Source organism: Lemur catta, chromosome 1 (assembly GCF_020740605.2).
Source record: "Lemur catta isolate mLemCat1 chromosome 1, mLemCat1.pri, whole genome shotgun sequence".
Lineage (NCBI taxonomy): Eukaryota > Metazoa > Chordata > Mammalia > Primates > Lemuridae > Lemur > Lemur catta.
In genome coordinates this window covers 126,586,953-126,610,433 of record NC_059128.1, presented here as the reverse complement: position 1 = coordinate 126,610,433, position 23,481 = coordinate 126,586,953, and the positions used below count along the sequence as shown (strand labels likewise).

General features: G+C 49.9%; 1 protein-coding gene across 1 annotated transcript; it reads right to left on the bottom strand.

Annotated features, from left to right (window-relative positions):
• Window positions 1-6,536: 6,536 nt before the first annotated feature.
• LOC123641473 (calcium/calmodulin-dependent protein kinase type 1D-like) lies at window positions 6,537-22,023 on the bottom strand. The gene is made up of 6 exons (XM_045556321.1): window positions 21,923-22,023; window positions 16,836-16,948; window positions 15,597-15,675; window positions 9,597-9,684; window positions 8,515-8,638; window positions 6,537-7,162 (listed from the first exon to the last, which is right to left on the bottom strand). The coding sequence occupies exons 1-6, from the start codon at window positions 22,021-22,023 to the stop codon at window positions 7,140-7,142; spliced, it is 528 nt and encodes a 175-aa protein (XP_045412277.1). The 3' UTR covers window positions 6,537-7,139.
• Window positions 22,024-23,481: the final 1,458 nt, after the last annotated feature.

Genomic DNA, 23,481 nt, shown 5'->3' with positions numbered 1-23,481 from the left:
CAAGAGAAAGATATTGGTATATACTTTCCATTCCGTTGTGAGTTTTCAAAAAATTTAAATCTTTAAGAGTTAAATGTAGACATTAACCTATTGTGATACAGAGAAACAGTGTCTTTGGGGGAACTGTTTGTACCTGGGTCATAGGTCCAAGTTCACGAACATGATTTAGAGGGATACAAGTATCCTTAGCAGGAAGGGGAGGAGGAGGAGATGAGAAAGAAGCCTTCTGTCCTGTCAGTTTCCAATTTGCATGTGGTCACGTACCTAATTACAAGCACCCCTAACAACAGACTTCTTCCATTTAGATCTCCATAGTTCGGCATTCTAACTTCTACAGCATTTAAAAACTAAGAATTTGGGTAAACAAGACTTGAAATCAGGCTTTCAAATTGCTGTATTACATACTCTAAATCACGATTTAAAAAATAACCAGACCCACCAGATGACAATGTAGCAAAGATAAAAGCTTTGTTCTGCTGGAAAGAGTTTCTTTTATTGTGATCTTGTCCTTTTAATTTTCTAACGCTGTGGATGTTTCACAAGTAGGTATAGTGTTACATGCCTATAATTCCCAACAATATAAATATTCATATACAGGAGCACACACACACGCTCAAAAATATTTCATGGTAAGGATGCACCATTAAAACTGTTTAGAGATCACTGAGCAAAGATTAATGATCTCTTCCTGTCTTTTGTCAACTAATGGATCAGAGAAGTCCTTTCCTTGCTATTATTTACAGCCAGTGTCCTGCTACTTACATTCTTGAAGCTTGAGTCATCCCTGTTAATGTTCACACGGAGCTTGTTCATTTCACACCAGACTTGGGAAGAAACAGCAGGGAGTGTGCATTTCAGGGCTCCTCGAGCAATTTTACCGCATGCTCTTCCCTGCTCTGGGCTGGGATCCAAGTCTGAAAAAACCTGGAATTCACAGGTTCAGCTGAGACTTTTCTCCATGTTTCTCAGGAAACAAACAAGGTGCGCCGGGTGTGGCAACACCCTTTTCCAGGCAAACGGCAAAACCCAAGAGGGGTGATGGAACCCAGAGCAATGGGGACATGGGACGTGGGCTGTGTCTGGGAGTCAGAGAGCTTTAAAGAGCAAGAAGTTACCTGAGGGGTCTCGTCAAACCCATCATTGGATAAACGGGACACAGAGACAGAGATCAGGATGAGCCACCTAGGATCCCATAGCTCGTTAGTGGCATATCCAGAACTACTGCCGGGTCTCCTGACACTCCTTGGGCCTGAAGACTCTCCCTTGGTCTTTGGTGTGGGGGAGGGGCACCTCGAGGGACACAGGGAGTTTCTGGATTATGTCTGCAGTTGGATGACCCCAGAAAGTGTCTTAACAGAACTTTCCTGTGCACACTGACCTGGGCGTCTGTGCGGGCTCCATGGCAACAGATACGTGGAGTCGCCCATCTGGGAAAAGCCACACTGCACAGCCCTGCTTCTGGAGGGTAGACGCTCACTTGCTGCTTCTTCAACCAGGAAAGAATCTTCAAGCTGGACGATGGCCTCGTGACCCCGGCTCTTCCAATGGTGCCCACAGCTCCAACACATGAAGACCTGAATGACTTGAGATGAAGCGATGAGGGCTTTGCTGGGAGCAGCACACACGATTTGGACCCCATTTTTGCTACCAAGCTCTCTGTATGCTGAGTGCAGTGTAAATACCAGCTTTCTAGTAGGGTCAGTTTCATGTTTTTTGTGCATTTCATTGGGCTAGATTTTCAGTTGGTTGGCGAGCCCTTTCACAGTGGTTAGGCTACCAAAATTGTTTTGTTCCACAACATTTGCATTAACCATGTCACCTACTCGCCCACTGAAGGATCCCTTTTTATCGATGCACCTCGCTACGGCCTGGGCTAAGACAAGCAAGACATCGGACAGGGTATACGTTTCTTTTGGGCTCATAGCCTTGTTTTTGCTAAGGCCCATGCTGTTGTCATTTCATTGGATGCTGGCTTCATGGGACAGTTTTACCTTTACATTTCTGTAACACACATCCAGTGCATTTTTTCCCTCCCTGTACAATCACTGTTTGGATTGGAGGAATTGTCTGGTCATCAGACCCGACCGAGCCTCACAATATATCTGATGATCTATGGACAGTGGTTCCTTCCCCCGCCTCCCTCTCCCCACAAAAGACAGCACCATCCCCCATCCCTGCCACTTCCTGCTTGCTGGACAGGAGGTATGAACTAGCCAAGAAGACCCCATGAACTTCCAGGGTCTCAATTCAATCTCCTTCCTTCAAATCCAAACATCAGAGAAAGGAGGAAAGAGAAAGAGATCGAAACTCCACATTCCTGCTCATTCTGGAAGAAACGGGCCACGTACACTTGAAGGTGATTAATTGTCTTTATTGGAGGAAAACAAGAAGTCATCAATCTCGTTATCATTATGATAGAAATCTTGATATGTATACATGATTGTCAAGGCAGAGAATCATTTGCTACATAGACCCATGAACAATTAAGCAGTGCCGCAAACCTATTGTGGGTTAAACTTCTTGCAGAGTTTATTACATGCATGGAAATAAATGCACAGTTTCCCTTCTTTTGGACAAATATGTTTTTATGGAAAAATTGAACCAATTGCAAGCCTGGTAATAGTAGACACGGGGACATTCCTGGTTTTGACATTGTAATTTTTGGAAAACATGCTCGCTGTTGGGGGAGTAGAAAGAAGGGCTGTTACATTATGTGTAGCGACTACAGACAATTTAGAAACTGTTCCAATGTTTATTGTGGACAGAGTGTACCTTGGATGTCTTCTCACCTTAATATGGGACTAAGACAAATGTTCTCTGAAACATGCCGCCCCATCTTTCAAAACAAAGAGGCTGCTACAAAGTCACAGCATGTCTGTGGCCAGCTGGACAGCGTCTTGTGCCACTGACAGGGCCAAGTGTCCGGAGGACAGTGGCAGGCGTCAGGGCTGCGGGACACACATCCGAGCTGATGTTCTTGTTCCCTCTTAGCTCACTTGCAGCCTGGCTGCCAACCATGCCCCAGGACCCTTGCACCCCAAATTACGGGGCTTCCAGGGGGCCCGGGGAATCTCAGTCCAGGCTGAGATTTTCCTTGGAGAAGCAATTTAACTAGTGTTTGGGGCTCGTGAGTCCCTGCTGAGGTCTTATCTCTAAGACTGAAGCCTCAAACACTCCTCTCTTTTTTGTTTTTTCCTGTCCATAAGAAAATCAAATCACCTGTAAGTAAAATAACATGGCAAATCATCAGAAGACATAATCATCGTATGAGAAGTTCTCCGGCGACGAGGTTAGAAACGGAACGGCGAGTGCAGAAGCGGCGTTAGTACAAAGGGGTGAGTGCAACGGCTTGTCCCTTTGGTGTAGAAGGACACAGACACCGAGAAGCCATTCCACAGTTTGCTTTGTCCACAAGACCAGACTTGGCAGCCACATGCTGAGCGTTTGGCTTCCAAATGCACAGCCTTTTTGGATTTGCAAAAGCAGAGCCCCCCCAGAGCCACGAGCTGAGCTGCTCCGCTGGAGGTGGCAGGGGAGTCCAGGAAGGGCTGACTCCTTCCTGCTGCATCTGGAGGCATCGGGAGGTGGCTGGGCCTCGGCCAGCATGCAGGGCAGACTTCACGGTGGGGCTGGGCTCCTGCACACACCGGGGCTGTGGACCGCCATGCACTGGGACCACCAAGGTGCCGGGAGAGTGGGGCATGGGTCCGTATTGCCCTCTTTCTCCAAACTGCCCACTCTCCCCAGCTGAGGTTGTTAAGCAAACTCATCTGCACACGAATTTCCTTGGAGTCTTCAGGAAATAAGCCCTCCCTTTTAGGAACCTGTTTCCCCAGTTCAGCTTTTCTAGCTCCACATTTTCAATTCTGAAAATCGAAGGGATTGGACCACCTTTTGCAAAAGTCAGGCAAGACCTGCAGCCCCAACGTAGGACCAGGTATCCCCCCCAAAAAGAGTGGTGGATTACATACATACATTTTTTTTTTTTTTAAACAAACTGAACAGTGTTTGGTCTGGAATGTTTCAGGAAAAGGCAAACTTTGCAGAGTGTGAGGAGGCAGAGTGGGGAGGGAGCACTGTGTCAGGACATGCAGAGGGGGCGTGCACTGGCTCCACCAGGGGACCTTCGCTTCCTTTGCCGGAAGTGACGGGGCCACCCTGGGGAAGAGGACATCGAATTTCTGTTTATGAAAAACGGGAGGAGCTGCCCATGCCGGCCTCTGCTTCCCTTTCTCGTACCCAAAGGAGCCCCGCAGTGCACCCGTGGGGATGGCGCCAGGTGCGGAGTTGCCGGCTGAAGCCGGGCAGTAGCCCCAGCTCTCCCGTCTTCAGCCTGGAGCAGAGGTTCAAGTGTGGCTTCCCCAGCGTGAAGAACGGATTCTGGCCAAGGCTCTGGGGGGGCCAAGGGGCCTGGTGCCCAGAGCCTTAAAAACTAAATCCACTTCCGCTAGGATATTTTCTTTCTATATGGAATTGCTCAATGTGGGCTAATCAGATTAACCTGGCATCCCGTGGATGAGATCAACCTGCTTTCACAAGGGGTGACCTGGGCTCCCTCCCCCATGTGCCTGGTGTTCGTGACTCCGTTCTAAAGGGGAGTCCCCCCTCCTGCCCACAATCCATCCAGGACAGGCTGGGCACCAAGGACATGAGATGAGTGCCGGGTGGGTAAACTGAGGCTGGGGCTCTCTGTGCCAAATGCCTTTAATCAGACTGCTGATGTTTTCTCAGAGCCAAACCTTGGCCTGTTCGGCCACGGGCATCTTCTTTTGCTCTGGTCTGATTGCCGGGTCCCTGGAGGCCACGCCAAGCGCTGGCTGGAGAGTGGGGCACTCTCAAAGGTCACAGGCTTCTGTGCTGGGGGCCTGGGGGGAGGCTGCTTCCTGTCCTTGAGGTGAGATTTCAGAAGTGACCAGAATCATGGCCACAGTCCAGAACACTAAGCCATGCTTTCTTTCTTTCTCTTTTTTCTTGGCTTGCTTTCTGCATAGTTCCTTAAATTCTTCAGAAAAGAGATGTGAAGAGGAGATGATCTTTCTCTCCTATGCAGGCAGGGACAGTGGGAGCTGGGGACCAGCTGCTGCCCACTGCAGGAGCCACGAGGTGGCTGGAGGTGCTGTCTGTCTAACCAGGCAGCCTCCGCTCTCCCGTGTGCCCACCAGGAAGGGGGGCTCTGGAGCAGACAGCAGCCCAGACCCCAGGCCCACCCGGGCTAAGCGCGACAAGCCTGAGTGTGGCGCCACCCACGGTTTGTCTCAATGGATGTCACCTTCTCTAGTTGCACGGGAGGGAGGGACAGATGGCAAGGCCATTCCTGGCCACTATTTCCAAACTTAATGTTCAAGTGAGAAAAGAAAATCCACTTGCTCTGAGAGGAGGAAGTGACAAAACGGGGGGCTTGGGGTCAGGAAAGCAGCTTGTGACAGGGACCCATCCCTTCCCCCAGCACGTGGGGTGCTCAGCTACTACTAATGACACCAGTGAGGGGTCTAGGGCTTTGCCACCCCTCTGTCGGGTCTTCATTCTGGTTCTCTTCCCTTTCTGCGATAAAACAAACCGCACCAAGTGCAGCCGACAGAGAACCTCTGCCCTGTATCACGAGGCCCTCTCAGAAAAGCAAAGGCTCTTTGCTTTCTAAAGCAACAGGAAGCATCCTAAGCCTGGTGGCATCACCGTACTATGGCCTTCCTGATGTCATCTTCCACAGAGTCTACTCTTGGGCTGAAACCAGTCACCGTCTCCTCACACGATGTGACCGAGACCTGATGTGTCCACAGGCCAAGCACAGCTAAGAACCTGCACCAGGGCCCACCTTCCAGCCGTTCTGCACTTTCCAGGTAAGATACTTTCAAACTCACTGCATGCACCATCACAGACAGATGCTCGTCCAGGGCCACCTCCCTCCCTCCCTCGGAAAACATTCATCTAAGCATCGGGTAAAACTGTGCAGAAACAACTTGTGTGTGTTGGAGGCCATTTGAAGCATAAGGTTAGAAATGTATTTTTTAAAAAACAGAGAGGAGAGAGAGAGAGATTCATTTTAAAACTGCATAGCTGAGATCAGAGCTTTCATCTGTCATCTCTCATGAGAAACGAGGGTCGTGGGTGGGTTCACTTGAAACTGAACGGCAGCCCGTTCCTTTCGTGCGGGAGGCTCATGCGTGTCTGCACCGTGGATGTCTCATGGCAAGTCTGGCCCGTGACCTTTAGCCCTGGGTGGCTTCTCTGTCTCTGACGGCTGATGGCGAGAGGCCCCTCTGGTTGCCGGTTGGCCTGGGGTCTGCTGGGGGCCGGGGGCTGCTCGGGAAATTCTGCTGCAGTTCGCCCCCTCCCCCCCAGAGCCACCCTGGAGAGAACCCAGCCCTGCAGAACTGCCGAGCTGTCTTCTCAGGGACTCTCCGCCCGGGGAAGGGGGGACGACAGAAGGAATGGCAGTAAAGTGCACTCTTAGCCTTGGAGACAGAGTCTCAATTCTCTTATTAGAATTTTTAAAAATACCTTTAAATTCCCCTTGGAGGAAAAGAAAAAAAATCTCTTATAGGTTAACATAAAACCACTATTAAAGAGCAAAAGATATAGATCATGTAACTGAGAGATACAGTCAAAAGGACATATTTCTTAGAAGGAAAAAAAAACCCTAATGCACAATATTTACCAATGTTTAAATAATCCAGTTGAAACCATTTTTTTTTTGTCATGAATGAAAAAATACACCATAGACGGTTACCTAAGCCGAGGAGAGTGGACACGGTGGCGCCGGGGCAGAGGGATGAGAGGCCCGTTCAGACACAGCTTGGCCAGACGCGTATGTACAGCACCAGGTCCTGTTAGGTCGGCTCCCCGTGAGTCAGTACAGTTTGTGAGAAATGAACACTTCAGAATCGCAGTATAAAATATGGCCATAAAAAAAAACTTCTGTCTTCCGGTCCGATGCAAGGAGGTGCACCATGCAAGATGGGGGGCTCGCTGGAGGGGCTCGCGGCACCGGCGACCCTGGGGCTCCCCTTCCCCGGCCCCGCCCCGGGGCCCCCACCTCCAGAGCCAGTCACTTGCTTCCCGTGTGCACTGTCGTCACAGTGGTGGGCCTGGGTCTCCGCTCAGCTCCGACTCCTGAGACCCCTGACGAAGAGGACATGAAACTACACAGCGTGGAAGGTGCCAGGCCTGCGGGGGAACAGCAGACACGGGGTGGGGGGTCAGAGCTCCAGAAGCAAGTTCTCACCCCTCCTCCCCACCACAAGCGTGTCAGCCTGGCTGGATTTGTGGGGGGGGGGCAACTTTTACTCATGTGACCCTACATCTGTACCTACCTACAGGAAGGCCTTTGCAATGTGTCCAAAATGCTTTATTCTTAGACCCAACTCTCCTTTCTTCATTATAACTGATTTCTATTTGAACACACCACCATGGCTTCGCTACCATGATATGCCAGGTTCCACGCACTGAGCGCTTACTATGAACTAGGTGCCAGGCTACCTGTGGAACACACACTGTCATTGTAAGAACTGCTCTTGTCTTATAACAGCTCTGTGAAGCAGGTATTTTAAGAACGAGGGAAGATTCTGACAGCTGCTTCTGACGCCTGGTTGGCGTGTTGTTGGCGTGTTGTCTAGCTGAGAAGCATTTTGTGACACAGAGCACTTGGAAATAAGGATGTTCATCTATTGCCGTGTGAACTCAGCAGTCCCCTGGCCTGGGAAAGCTCCCAAGCGTGTACGCACGAACACAGGGAGATCCATGACGTAAATTCCTAAGACGGGCTTCGCTGTCAACGCCATTGTTTGAATCTTTAAAGAAACAATCAGTCACAGGGCTCCCTTTGAGCAGAAGGTGGGAAGGAGTCACGTTGGAATTGTGAGTGTGGATCTTCAATGTGCAACGCGCCGGGGGTGGGGGGGGCATGTGCTGAGTTCTTGGGAACGTGTAAGGGCAGGGCGGTCCCGAAGGAGATTAAGATAAATGCAGAGAAATGCAGGAGATTAAGATAAAAGCGGGAGAAGGAAATGAGGGGGGCGTAGTGTGCCCTCAGGACGGAACAGCCCATGCAAAGATGAAGGATGATGCAATACTGTTACTATCACTTTTTTTTTTTTTTTTGCCAAGCCAATGCACGCCGTATAAACGAGCTCTAATTATTATCATCCTCATCACGGAAAAAATATATATTCGAAGTCAGGGAGATCAGGCCATCCCTCCCTCCATCCTGAGAGTGACTGCACAGTGAGAGACAAATCAGAGGGAAGGAGACAGATCACAAAGCATCCGGGCCTCTATCCAGACAGAAGCTGTGGAACTTGAGCCATGGATTTCTCATAGATGGAAATAGTGATACCCAGGGTCATGTGAGTGTCAAATGATTCTATTTTCTAGAATGTCCCAGGGCAGGTGTGGGAATGGGATAATGTATTGCAAACGCCCGGCAAACAGTAGGTACTCGGCAACTGACAGTCCTCCCCCCCCCTCCGCCCCCGACATGTCTTCCATGCCACCTAAAGAATTCTGCTTTTGCTACATATGCACAATCTTTTCGGCTGGCCCGACTGAGGTTGCTGGAGACACTTGCATTGGAACTGTCCAGGCTGCTGCCAAGATGTAGTTCTCTCATATGTCTCATGAGAGCTGTGGCATTAAACGCTTGCTGAAATTTAAGAAAGGAAAAAAAGCAGACAAAATATTCCAGCTAATTAGGAAAGACTCTGGCTGTGTCCTGTCCTGTCCTTTATCCTGTCACCCTAAGCGTTTCAAACTTCTTAAGTCATTCTCATGACGCTCTAGAAAGAAAACGTACGTTGCCCTTTCTTTCAAAAGTACACTGATGTATGAAACCCCCTCCCCATCAAAATATATCTTGGAGATTTAAAATAGTTTTCTTCTGATGTCATAAACACATAGAATACATGTCAAACAATTCTCTATAATTTAAGTGATTTTTAGAATAGAAGACATATAATAGCTTAAAATCTGACATTTTAAAATAGTTATTTTCCTATCGTTGGTACTTTTGTCCTAAATATCATTTCCTTTGAATAAAGCAGGCCTGTGGAATGAATTTTGTTTCTTACTGAGTCTCTCATTGTTGGCTCTCAGGACAAAACAGAGGGCCCATAATTCCCCACGCTGATTAGAACATAAGAGTTTGGGTAATTAATAGATGAGCACGAAAACTCTATGGATTCAATCTGTCAATTTTTTAGCAGGAAATACTGGTGAGTTCAACTCAGGTTTCCTGGAGTTTTCCTCCCTTCATATCACTTTTATAAAAGTCAATTATTCAAAGTTCTAGCAAAGTGAAGAAAGACAAAAGGGATTATGTTGCTTAAGAAACAGCAAATTAGTCAGAGCTGTCACAATTGCTGTGTTTGCATTACAAAGGGGCAATGTTTAATCACTCTCTCTGTCCCTCTCACACCATGACGCTCCCTCTCAGTCTTATTTATTATTGGTTAAAATTGGCAAAATCATTCGGGTGAGGTTCTGGGGAATTTTGTCCAAACTCAGATGACCGTAACCTTTAGCAGTGAGAAATGCTCCAACTGTAGAACAAGTTGGACGAGAGTGGCTACATTCACCGGGCATTTAACACACTCAAGACTTACTCTCCATTTGCTTTTGGTGAAGTTCTTCCGGATCTGGGAGCTGACGGACTCATGGATGTTTTTGTTGAGGGCTGTGTCACCAGCGATCCTGAAACAGAGGCAGAGACGCCTCTTTGAAAGGGTTTCTTTGGGGCTCTGATGGAGGCTGGTCGGGCAGAGGGTGGCCACTGCCTTGCCAGCTGCCCGGGCCACCACCTGGCTCTTCCCACTACCATCACCCCCAAGTCCTACCTGCCTTCCATACTCTGCACCCTCCCCCTGGACCCACCAACACCCTCCTGGTTGGCCTCACCTGGTTGGCCTCACCACCTGGCTCTTTTTCGCTCTTTTGACCAAATTCCTGCACCATCGGAATCCACAACATCTCCCACGACGCCTCCTAGGACTTCCGTGCCATGGACCCCGCTCACATCCTGGGACTCTCAGCTCCCTCCTGGCTCCAGTGCAGCTGAGCTAAGCCCTGTGATGCTCTGCTCAGCAACACCTGCTCCGTGCTCAACCCTGCCCATGCGTCCTCTGCCCCTGCATTTCCTAGAAAGTTCTCAGAACTTTGAGGACCACGTTCACTCTGCATTCAACTGGGCCCTCCACGGCCCTGGGCAATCTTTTCTTTGGCTGGTGCTTGTTCCTGAACCTTCTCCGATCAGCAGGGCAGAACTCAGGTGTGCTCATCAGCCCTCTCCGTAGAGTCCTCCGCACCCTACCCTTTGCTCCCTCTGGTGTCTCTTTCCTTGGGTCTTACATCTTCCTGCCTCGCTCAGCTCACAATCTCTAGGCTTGGAATTACCTGGAGGTCGCTCACAGCTCTTGCTACCCACACACATGCCCTTCTGGAAGGTGGCAGCCTCCCCACACTGTCCCTCTCCCTGTCCCCCAACCACCGTGTTCTGCTCTCAGTGTTTCTTGGGCTTTGATCCTTCTATCTTCCTCCAGCTCCAAACTACTAAATTCTAGGTTGGTGTCTGATGCCTGAGATCAGACAGGTGTTTATTGACTCTTGGCAAAGTTAAAGGGCAGATGTCAAGGCCTGGCTGGGAGGTAACTGGTCGGTGAGGAACCGTCCATCTCCCAGACCCTGACTGCTCTGGGGACAAAGCAGCCCTGGACACCACCAACTGCTCCTTCCAGCTGCCTTGAGAGATGAAAGGAACAAGCTCAGGGCTTATTCAGGCAAGAAAGCACCCAACCCAGACTCCCCCTGCGGAACTGCAAACATGGCTGACAGCCTGGATGTTAAGTCTGTGCGGGGCAGGCCTGGGTTTAGAATCCAGTCTGATATCCCCAGCTAAGAGCAACTTCCCCCTAAATACGCTCCTCTTCCTTCCCAGCAGGGCTGGAAACAGCCAAGAGCACTCTTAGAAAGTCACCCCGTGAACCAGGTTTCCGTCTCCAACCAATGTCAATTGTCCCCTCTTCCTAGACACAGCACCGAAACAGAGATGGGATCTCTGAACGGCCAAATCCGTCTGAAACCAGAGTCAGGAGGTTAGGGAGCTGCAGACATCTTCATGAAGCCTTTTCTCCTAGACAGCCCATGGGAGGGTTTCCTCCTGGACCATGTTTAAAAGCTACATCCTCAGAAAAGGATGCCAGTTCCAACTTGTCAGTGGCCAGCTGTTTCTGGGAAACGACAGGGCCAAAGCGGTAGGAAGGAAGGAATTCCTGGGGCCCAGCGCTGCTGCAGGGCGGGGCCGGGCGCCAAAGCAAACAGGCTGGTTGGGGGTGGGGGTGGGGGGGTCAGGGAGACTCCGGGCCTCCCGTTCCACCTGCCTGTCAGCAGCATGGTCTCAAATGCTTTGAGCCTGGGGCCTGTTGCCTGCGCTCTGCTTCCTGTGCCATCTCTGTGGGTTCATGCAGGCCCAGATGGAAGGAAAATGCAAGCTTTCGATTATTTCAGGAATGTTTCCTGCTCACTTGCCACAGTCCCAGGCTGTGCTAGGGCTGGGTGGAGGCCAGCTGTGCAGAAGGTGGCCCGAAGCCTCCCTGTTCGGCAGCCTCTTTTCAGGGGAGGGTGCTGCCACCTTGGGCCACAACTGCATGACATGGTCCTCCTCAAATGGACACCACGATGACAACAGTTGCTGCTGCTCACGTAAGCTAGGGAGTTTACAATAACAACGCAGGGCACTGACACCAGCTTCAGTATCATCCCCCCACAAAACCGAGGCCTGGAATCCTTAAACTTGGAAGAGACCTTTGTGGTCACCTAGATCATCCTAGGAAGCAACCAATACTTTGGATACAGCAGAATTTCCTTATACAACTATAGACACACACATATATGTAAAGTGATGGGTGCGCAGGTTTTATTCATGTCTCTCTTTTGCTGTCTGGTTTTAATACCTACATGGACAATAAAGATGGCATTTACAGAACCACACCTTTTGTGGCCTGTCTTGCTATCCTTATCTGTGCATAGGTCATCAAACTCATCTCTCCCTGCCGCTGGTGTTTTCGCCTCATACGTGGTCTACTCTACCTCCACCGCTCTGGGTCTGCATTTTTCCAGCCACTTGCTTAAGACAGGCTTGGTGATGCTTGGCGGGAATCCCAGGCAGTGCTTTGTCGGGCTCCCGGGCTGCTTCCCGATTCCTACAGCCGATTGGATCTTAGCTGGCTGGAGCCCGGAAGAGGGAAGGGGGTCTCAGTGAACATTCCAGGGTATGATGGTTAATTTTATGATAAACTTGGCTAGGCCATGGTACTCAGAGATTTTTGGCCAAATGCTAGTCTAGATAATGCTGTGGAAGTATTTTTTAGATGAGATTAACATTTAATCAGTAGACTCTCTAAGCAAGGTCTGTTACTGTCCATAATGTGGGTGAGCCCCACTGAAATCAGTTGGAGGCCCTAAGAGAAGAGGAAGAGGAAACACGGTTTCTAGACTGTCTTCGGACTCAAGCTGCAACATCCGCTCTTCCCAGGTCTGCAGACAGCCCTGTGGATTTTTGGACTCTCCAGCCCCCGCAATCATGCGAATCAATGCCTTAATTCCTTAAAATCAATTATCCTCTCTCTTTCAGTCTCTCTGTCTTGCTCATCCCTGTACGTTGCTTGTCAATGCTGTTCACCATTAGCTGAGAAGTTTACAACAACAGCATAGGACGCTGACACCAGCTTTGGTCTTATTCACCTGCAAAACCAGACACAGATGCTCAGAACAACTGACCGGGACACATGAGCTCCTCTGAGGCGCTGCCCTGAGACAGCCATCAGTCAGCAGCCTGGGGGACCTGGCCACACACCAGCGAGAGGAGAGCAGGCCTGCAGTGAAAGGGGCTTGGGAACATCTGGGGAGAGGGCTGCCTGCTTTTTGCAAGGAGAGCTCTGGAAAGAGCCCTCTCCTGCCTGGAGGCGTCTGTTTCGAGGCTAAGGGAAGGCGTCTGTGATTCCTGAGGCCTCAGTAGCCCTGGGTGGTCTTGGTTAAGTTGGAGGCGCAGGTGAGGAATGACAGATGATGCTCCCTGGGTGCAATGGATGTGCTGGGAACACATGTGCAGAGTGGGGACGTGGGGTGCTCGCTCCACTGCAGGAACGGCTCCGCCTCCTGCCGGCTCCCAGTGGAGCCTGCGTTCTCTTCTGCCCTGGCGATGTTACAGAAAACAGACAAGCATGTCATAAACGCAGGCAAGTGAAGAGTTGCAGTGATGCTTGGGACAAATGCATTTGTTTTTGTCATTTTCCAGCGTTTGACTTTCTGGAAGTCTTCAGTAAAAATATAAAGCACTGGAAAATAATCACCTCTGAATCAAGCCTTTCGCTGCTACACTCACAGGCTGGTACACAGGCTGGTCACTGAAGTCATCTAGCTGACGCCACGGGCGCCCGGCTCATTCGGCAGAGCGCCCACCATGGAGCTCCGTGTGCAAGGCTCCCGGGACCTCCAGCCCAGTGTGCCGAGGCTGAGTCCCCTCTCTGCCCCGAAGCCTGCGTCTCCTCCCAGCACAACCATATGGGAACAATTTCCGACCTCTCACTATCTCACGCTGCCTGCCAGCGCTTTGCCAGTGCCTGTGGCTCTCTGCCCAAGTGTGGTGCATTGTCCTCTGCACCCCTGCCCCTCCCTGTCCTGCTGCCCGCCAGGCCACCGTCACCCTCCTCTGGGCCAGCCTCCTCCCACCTCTGCACTGCACCTTCCTGCCACACTCCCCCATCCCCTCTCCCGCCACCCACCCTCTCTCCTCTGTGGCCAGATCGGGCTCCCTAAAATCAAATCTGGTCACCCTGCTTCAAACCTGTCAGGGGCCCCACTGCCCAAAGGGAAAAGCACAAATCTCTTAGTACAATAATAAAATAGTGGCCACTCGTGCATGTGTCAGGGGCCAGGCACTCGTCTTCGTTACATGAAGGCTGTATGTTGCTGCTATTCGTGATCTTGAGTCTACAGGGGCGGTTCCCCAGGGCTAAGGAGCTCGTCCACACGGCAGTGAGTGGTGAAGCCGGGGCTGGGAGTCGAGCAGGCTAGGCCAGAACCTGCCAGTTCCTGCATTCCTTTCTAGCCTCCCCTCCTGCCTATTTCCTTTGTCCACTCTTACTCCAGAAAACCAGGTGCTGGGGGCTCCAGGACAGTTGCACCCCCAGCCCCGTGGCCCCGGCTGCTTGCCCTGCCTGGAGTGCCACCGTCCCCTCCCTGCCGGCCTGGGGGAAGCTTCTCACGGTGCAAGACGTGTGGGCATCGTGTTCTGCTGGGCCCACCTTGCCCCGCTTCCACGCCCCTCAGTAAAACTTACATCCCCTTCTTTGGTTTCTCCTATTGGTCAAAGTGACTTATTAAAAATATCAAGGTGATGCACAATCACAACTGACTACTTTTCCAGAACATTCTTTCCTTCTGTCCCTAGCCCTTTCCTTTCTCCCTCTTTTCCTTTTCTTCAGCGTGGTGGTGAGGAGCATCATTTTGGAATCGGACAGTACTGGCCGCACCCCTGGCTCTGCCGCTAGCTAGTCGTGCAGTCTTGGCTAAGTTTCTACATCTTCTATTTCCTTAGCTCTGAAATGAAGACAAAAACCTACCTCACAGTGTTATTATAAATCAAAAAGGAGACAATACGTTAAAACAATTAGCTCAGTGCCTGGAACACAAAAGAGACTGACAAAGTGACGGGTGTTACCCATTAACATGCTGTGAAACTGGGTCAGGACACGACCTGTGAGCAAGTCCCCTCTGGAAGGCCAACCTGCATGTGTGACCCTGGAGGAGATGCCACAGAAGACAGCTGGCTAAACAGGGGATGGCTTTCTAGAGTGCTTCCTAAAAGAGTTGTAGGAAGGTTCTGTGCATTTATTTTCATTATATTGAGTATTTCACTACTCTTGGCATTTGTTTCAAAACGGATGCTCACAGTGCTTTAATAATAAGAGCTACAATTAGTTGAGCATCTATTATGTACCAGACATCATGCTAAACCCTTACGGCTACTATCTCCATGATTTCTCAGGTCAGCTCTGTAAATTAGGTATTGTTATTTTCATTGTAACAACGAAAAATCTAAGGCCCAGAAAAGTCTAGTATAAGCCCAACGTCACAGCTAGCTGACAGTAAAGCTGGGTTCTAAATGCTGAAAATGTGAAAAAAGCCATAAGCTATTAATTATTCCCTCTAGAACTGAAGAAACACTAATTCGAAAGGTATTTTCAAAGGAAAAAATAGGTAACTTCAATTCATTTAACTACTGAGTAATAAACTCAAGGAATAAAACTCCAATGCCTCACTGGGTGATTACTTTCAATAAAAATGACCCTTAAAAACTTTCTGCAAAGCGACAGAGCGACAGAGCGACAACTGTCTTTTGCACCCTAACTTCTCATGGGTGCATCCAGAAGATCATGTCCTGAAGCCATGAAAGAGTTCAAATGTTGGCTCGGGGAGAGAAGTACAGACGCCAGGCAGAATGGGATGAAATTAACACCCATGTGGATTTCATAAATGAGAATGGCCACAGAGAGCTGACTCTGGGAGGCATAGACGACACAGTCTTCATACCAGGGGATTTCTCTTACCATGGGTGCCGCGTCGCCTGCTCACAGGTGTATCTTTTATTTGGGTCTTTTTCCATCAGATTCCGAATGAAGTCTTTGGCTGTTCATAAAGAAGGCACATCGGAAGGGGTCACTTTGTGGCTGGAGATGGGACTATATCATATATCACCATGTCGCCGGGAGTATCATGTACAGCATGAAAGGTAAGAGACCAGCCCTCCAAGGTCCCTACTGTACCTTGGACCACAAAAGGCACCAGCACTTGGGGAAAAAGAAGGCCAAGGCTGGGGCGTCCAAGGGTGACCCAGTGAATGGGGTGGGCAGCAGGGCCAGGCCCGAAGCCCCAACTCCCCAGCTCTAAGGCCCTTGTCTCCAACTGCTAGTGACACCTTTGGTTCAGAGAAGAAAGTATCTTTGTAATCATGTGCCTCTAATGAGTTCCCCACTGCCTTAGAGGGCTGTTTTGGTGACGTCCTCTCCGAATGTTAGACATGGCTGATCCAGCTAAACCCACCAAGCTTCCTGCTAAGCCTGGAGGCTCTGGGCTAGGCACTGTGGATACCGAGTCCTCAGGGAGCACCACGTGCAGCCCAGGCAGACTATTACAAACCACTCCTGGAGCACCCAGATTGGGGCGTGGTGAGGACAGGTGGGAGAGGGAGTTCCCATCCCACAGCCTGGCCCAATGAGCCAGATGTCCCAAGGTTGCCCTCTGCTTTGCAAGTTAAGTCAAAATATATGGCTCATGAAGCTTCCTTGAGTGCTGTTATGAACTGTGTGCTCTGAGTGTGTTGGCACATGCACATGTCCCTCCAAAGTTCATATGTTGAAATCCTAACCCCTATGTGATGGTATTTGGAGGTGGGGTCTTCAGGAGGTGATGAGGTCATGAGGGTAAGGCCCTCATGAATGGGATCAGTGCCTTTATACAAGAGACCCCAGAGAGCTCTCTTGCCCCCCTTTGCCATGTGAGGACACAATGACAAAATGCTGTCTGTGAACTAGGCAGTGGGCCCTCACCAGGTACCAAATGTCGCAGCACCTTTATCTTGGACTTCCCAGCCTCTAGACCTGTAAGAAATGAATGCTGGCTGTTTAAGCTGCCCAGTCTATGGTACTTTGTTATATAACAGCCAAAATGGACTAAGGCGGGAGCCTCAGGACCTCTTTGAGCCCCCCAAGGGAACCCTGGGCCTATCAGGGTCAGGTGGTCTGGGTCCAAGTGTCGCACCTGCTGGGGGCTGTATGTGGGAGACCTACCAGAGTCAGAGATGTCATCCCAGTAGGAAGAGTCAAACTCATATTCTGCCTTCAGGATCTGTTCAAAGAGCTTGGAGTCATTTTCATCATAAAAAGGAGGGTAGCCACAGAGCCTGGAAGACAAGATGGTGTAAGATCTGAAATGCCTGCATATCCAGTGTGGTGGTTTTATGCTCTGCCTGGAAGGAAGAGACATTATCACTCGGATTAAGGAAACCTGCATTGTGTGTGTGTTGCAAATACAATCTCAGCAAAGGGACCCCACATTTCATGGGCACAGGTGGTGTAGAAGTAAAATCATGGTTTAATATATAGCAAAAGGGTTAATTCAAGCAATATCAAATGCCAATACCTATATTTAAGTCCACCTGAACTCTCTATACATTATTGACCACAGAGTCACGTACACCCTAAGAACTCACCAGATAGCCTTCTGTGCATAAATGTTACTGATCTTACTGTCTGTAAACCTGGCCCCAACAGATGATGGGTCGGTGGAAAAAGCCAAAAACATATGTTTAATATACATTTCAGGGCCCTTCCAAGTTCATTTTATTTAAGAAATCATCAGAGGAAGAAAATGAAATTTTATAATCTTAAGTTTCCAGTTGGCAAAAGTCACCCCAACCTGTACATTGTCACCCAACCACATCCAGATTAGGCAGGTGGAGGGCTGTGGTTTTCCCACAAACATATAGTATCAGTGTGGCTGACACAAGCCGTAAGCCTGCAATATCATAACACCAACCATTTTCCATTGAACCGTTTCAAAGTTGATTTTTAAAAGATCATATTAGGATGTTGGTGCAAGTAACACATAACTTATAGTTCTGGTGAGACAATAGTCACCTGGTAAACATGATAGAGTAGAAATTTTGATTAAATACTACAACCATAATTTGTCCTATAAAATCTTGGATTCTCATTCCAGTTCTGCTATCAGTTCTGATGCCACCTTTACCATTAGTAGGCCACGGATGCGTTTTCTGGGGACCAAAATTTCCTTATCTGAAAATGTAGAGGACCAGACTAGAAAATTCCTAATGTTCTTTTTGGCTTTAAGATGCTGTGGCTCTATGACCCAGTCTGGCTGGATAAAACACTTGGGAAAAGACCTAGAACAGGTTTGGGGGCCTGGGTGCCAGAGGGGCAGGCCCTGGCTGGGATGGGACAGCTACAGAGAGGTGGGATTGAGGCCACAGAGCAGGGGACGGCAGTGCTTGAATCCAGAAGGCCAGGCGCAAAGCTAGTGGCGCAGAACTCGCTTCTGGGCCGCAACAGCCATGACCCAAACAAGCTCTGAAGAGCCTACTGTTGCTCTACACCCAGCTACCGCCTAGAGACCAGGTTAATGAGAACAAACTAGCAGGAATCAGCAGACTGCAGGCCTGCCGGGGATCAGGCTGTCGGCAAATAAGAAATGCAATAAAGGTGAGAAACACGGCCTTGGTACCGCTGTGCTCCTGCCACGGGACTCGGATCACTGGCTGCCACTGTGCAGGGCAATGGTTGATGACAATATTAAAGGCTGAGAGGCATTCCGGGGGCCCACAGATTCAAAATCATCGATTCCCACAAGGTTGTTTTAGGAGCCAAGAGCCTGGAAAATTTCATTTTTAAATATTTGCTGCTTTTGGTGAAATGAACAGGGGCCAGCGCTTCTGAAACCACCAAGCGGTACTTCTCGCCACCCAGGGAAACCCTGCAGCCCGGGGACGCGCGTGGGAATTTCTCCCAGAACAAGCACTCGGGCGAAATGAAACGTGCGTGTTAGGAAAAGCAGACGGAGCAAAATGTTAGTTTGTCTTGGTGAAAAACTACACTTGAGATATGTGAGGTTTTTGTTTATTTACAACCACATGTGTTTTTATTTTACGGTCTGGCTCTCTTTGCAAGGAAAAAATTCTTTAAGAAAATTTCAAGGAGGGTTGATTCTTCTTGTGCCAATTTTCTTAATGTATATTCCAGTCTCTTCTGGTCTTAGCTCTTTTTGGTTTCTTGGGTTTTTTTTTTTTTTTTTTTTTAATATACAATATGGTGTTCACACAACTCTCCCGTGGACACAAAACAAGTTAATGGATCTAGCTTGGTACCTAAAGTTAAAATTAAGAAAGAAGATTTAAAATTAAGAATTGTAAAGGAACAGAAGGGCAAAGAGAAGTTGTAAAATCTTCCTCAGATCTAGAAGTTTCGCAGAGAGCTCCCTGTCATTAGCAGGTGTTTGTGGAGGTCGCCTGAGGAGAGACGTAATCTTCCCATGCAGAAGGTGGGGCTTCCATGACTATAGCGCTGCCTATTTGCACTTGGAATCCCAGTGCAGGAATGTTCCAGAACTGGAACTTATTTTACATATCAAACCCTTGAAATAATCTATATATTATGTAACCACGGGGACTCAAAGACAATAAAGCCATTCCCCATTTTTCTAGGCCTCAAAGTTTGTGGTTCAGAATTAACATCTGAATTTCCCAGTCCAGGGACCGTCACATCCAGTAAGGGTGACCCCCTTTCAAAAGCCTCTTCTCACCTCCACCCAGCCTCGGGACTCTCTTTCGTGCATTTTATTGGTCTGTGGCACATGTATGCAAACTAACTACTAGATTCTAGTTTGCTTTTTCAGTTCAGCCTCGATTGGGCATTTATTTGGGGTCTGGAACTCCTCTAAGAGCTTTGCTGCAATATCTCACTTAAACCGCACTCCCCAACGGGGTAAGAGTCCAGACATCCTCCATGGCCTCCTTAGAGACACTCTCCCCTCCGCTCTGTGCCCCGGGAGGCTGATCTATGCAGATGGATGAACGAGCAGCAGTGAATTCTCTGGGTCAGCGGAGACGGGGAAGGAGGGGAAACTGAGGACAGGCGTCTACTGCCCTGGCCCCTCTCACCCAGCTCTTGGGCTGGTTACACTGCCTGGCTGGAGGCTGCTGCTCCTCTCCTGGACTCCAGTGATTCTGGCGGCCTCCCTCCCCGCCCCCATGCCCTCGGGTGCAGAGGTGTTTCCGGCCCAGCTATGGAGCTCGCACCTCCGTATACAGTCCTTGCACCTCCCTTGTTGCAGAGGCAGAGACAGGCATGTGCAGCCGAATCGGGACCTGGGCCCACTCTGATTCCAGGCCTGCGTTCTTAACCGGCCTGCCTGCTCACTGAAGGGAAGGAGATGTGAGAATGAAACCTTCTGCTTCCGTCTGACTTTGAGTTCTCTCTGCAGGCCATGTGGTTTGTCTCCAACCCCGCCTCCCACAGTCCGGGCCTGCTTCTGGAAGATGCTTAGTGCTGGCTCCCTGCACACAGCATACCCCTGTTTCTGGACCCAGGCAGGGGTATGCGCTCTACTGGGGCTGCCCTTCCTTTGCCCTTCACCTTGACGCTGGGACGCCCTTGAAGACCAGCTGGGAGTTACGAGGAGGACCGGCCCCTCTCTGCCGGGTGGGCAGGTGCTCCCTCCCCAACCACAGTCGGCAGCTCCACGGTGCCACTGCCCGCGCTGTACACAGCTTGGACCTGGCCACGAGCTCCTTAAGGCAGGACCACGTCTCGTCTGTGGATTCTCAGTGCCCGGAGCCCGGATGCACACACACGCTCACAAAGAGCAGGCCCCACCTCTGACTGCTGTCCCCTGGCTGGGCTCTGAGGCACAGATAAGGAGCTAGGATGCAGGAGGGCTCGCCAGGGCCCTAGCCCAGGGAGTCTTCCCCTTCCCCACCTACCCTGAGCCTGCCCTCCTGCATGTGCCCCCTGCGGGGGGAGGTGGAGACAGCATCCCTGTGCACCGGGGACAGGCGTTCCAGAAGAGCCTGGGGTACAGGCATGACGTTGAGGCAACCTGGCCTGCCTTTATGCAGAGAATGCTCTGTGGTCTGCGGTGCCTAAAATGCCAGTCCTGGGCGTGGCCCCATTCCATAAAGGAGAAGGTTTGCCGCGAAGGGAAAGGCTTTTAAAGCAAATGAATGTGAAATTGGCCCTGGCCAATCACGGCTGATTCAGCGGCGCAGTTTGTCTTGGCCACTGAAATGCCACAGTAGCATAAAAGCCCCGTGGAGAGGCCCTGTGAGTTCACACGGCCATTATCCTCCTACAAGCCACGCTCTTCCTGCTCATTTGCCCTGGCCATGTATCTGTGTCCCTGTGACAACGATGTCCCCTGGAAGGATTTCTAAATAACGGTCAAAGAATCATGCAGTATTTGTCTCTCTGTGCCTAGCTTATGTATGCACTTAGCATAACGTCCTAAAGGTCATGCTGTCGCATACTGCAGAATTTTCTTTTTTAAGGTCGAACAGTATTTAGCACATTTTCTTTACTGTCATCTGCCCACGGACATTTAAGTTGTTTCCACCTCTTGGCCATTGCTATGAACACGGGAGCACTCATATCTCTTTGAGATACTGATTTCAGTCTTTTCATAATTGCTAGATTTTATGGTAATTCTGTTTTTAATTTTGTGAGGACCCTCCATTCTATTCTCCATAGCAGCTACACCATCACATCCCCAACAACACTTGTCTTTTGTATTTTTGGTTTCTCAGAGACATACATAGGGCCAACAGGTGTAGGAAAGAGGGCTCAGAGCCACTAATCATCAGGGAAATGCAAATCAAAACCACAGTGAGGTGCCCCTCTCCACCTGTCAGGATGGTACTGTCAGGCAGTGTTTGTGACAGTATTTCCACCTGGGTCTTACAGTCCCTCAATGTCCTCACTTTTAATCAGCTGACATACACATAGTCACTTAGTGCCTTTGGCATACCTAGCATTCATTCATTGGTCAAGTATTTATTTTGTACCTACTATGTACCAGATACCAGGCTTGATACCTAAGAATCAGTTCCTGCGTTTAAGAGCTCAGCCAAGTGGATGAGAGAGACATATAACCAGATAATAAGGACAAGTAGCAGCAATGACAGAGATCTGCAGAGGTGACCACAGGTGTACGGAGCACAGGCACCCACGCCACGTGGCTTTGGGAAACTGCCCACTCCGGGAAGTGGCTCCAGGCCGTTCCTTGTGGCTGGGGGGTGAGTGGGAGACAGGACAGCTGAGCCACCTCAGGGCGACCCACGAGGCAGCCAGACGCCAGTGGATCTCACCTGGTGTGGACTGCAGACTGCGAGGGCTGGGGAGAGGCGCAGAGGCGAGGCTGGGAGAGAGCCTGTGTCGGGCTGCCTTCACGCTGGGGCTTCCGGGTCATTCTTCTCGAGGCCGTGTGACAAACCCCTTCTCCTTAAGGCAACCTGAGAGAATCCGTGCCCTGCAACTAGAAGGAAGTGCCAACGTCCCACAGAGGATAAGATGAGCAATTCCACCAGGCCGGGGTGGGCAGGAGTAGGTGCGTGGGGGGGAGGCAGGTGCAGGCAGCTGGAGGCAGAGGACTGATGCCAGGGCAGGTGTGGCCTGGGGACACTGAGACAGAGCCAACAGCATTTGCACGGACGCCGGGAGAGTGGACAGGATCACTCTGTGTGATGCTGTGGACACGACCCTGGGCCCCAGACAGGCCCTCCTGTCTGATCTGTCCTGCAGATGTGTGTGTTTGGCCAGCAGTCATTTCAAACAAATGTGACTTTGAATGAAAACAGACAGGTGTTGGTCTAGCCAGGTCACCACAGCCCCCACAAGTCACCAGAGTCTTGGCACATATAAGCGCATTGTGCATAGGGACCAGAACTCAGAATCCCTGGAAGTTTAGCACAGACTGGATGGCTGCGTGAGAACGGGCTCATTTATCCACGTCTTTGCATGTGCCAGGAAGTCCCAGCATGAGCAAGAATCACCCAGCTGATCACACATCACGTTATCTCCAGGGCTCTCCGCCTGCTAAGTTGGTGACTTTGAGTAGAGGGCCAAGGACAGAGCGTGGGAGAAGGCCACTTTCAGGGAAGCAGGAGCTTGAGCACTTTGTTAGGCATGTCGGGCTACATGAGCCACACAAGGAGTGAGTCCCTCAGGCCAGAGCCCCCAGGCTGCATGCTCCGGGGCAGGAGGATTCTGCCTCCACACCTGCTGCAGGAAGGCCGGGAGAGTGGACAGTATGATGGGGTAATCAGGGAAGGCTCCTCAGAGGAGATGTGAGCTATAGTTCCATCTCTGATTCAGGCTCATGCCCCTCAGGGTCACCTGGGAAGCTTGTGAAAACTTAAAAGATGCCCACATCCTCCCCAACCAAGCACGTCTGAATCTCCGGGCAGGGCTTGAGTATTTTTATTTTAGTGATGCAATTATATTCTGAGGGTTTATGTGAATAAATATTAGCTGAAGATAGACAACCATTCAACAGGAGTGCATATTTGGAGAAAATGGAGGGTTTTTCTTTTTACCTTTATAATCAGAATTTCCTTGATCAATTGTCATTGATCATAAATGAATAACATTAATGTGGATCGCATTTATTGGCTTTGTGAGTGTGTGGTTAGCTGACAGAGAGGGAAGGGAGGAGAAATAAATCCACACACAAATTCTTCTTGCCTAACTCCTTAAGCACAGGAATTCGATAATATTAAACTGTTACAGTATAACATATCTGGCATAAATGTCCGTATTGACAGCTCCCCACCCTCCCTTTGCAGAAAGGCAATGAAATGCTGAGGTCTTTATCTTGCTTCACAAAGCACTACAAAGTGGAGTTCAAGATGATGAACTCTTAGCACCC

What these genes read in the sequence shown, in the direction of transcription:
- LOC123641473 (XM_045556321.1), bottom strand. Translation starts at nt 22,023, where the DNA reads ATGACCCGGAAGCCCCAGCGTGAAGGCAGCCCGACACAGGCTCTCTCC. An exon ending in GGATGACATCTCTGACTCTG is followed by an intron (nt 15,676 to 16,835) that starts GTAGGTCTCCCA and finishes CTTTATGAACAG; the next exon opens with CCAAAGACTTCATTCGGAAT. An exon ending in CAGCCGAAAAGATTGTGCAT is followed by an intron (nt 7,163 to 8,514) that starts ATGTAGCAAAAG and finishes TCCCCCGCAGGC; the next exon opens with CTGGCACCTTCCACGCTGTG.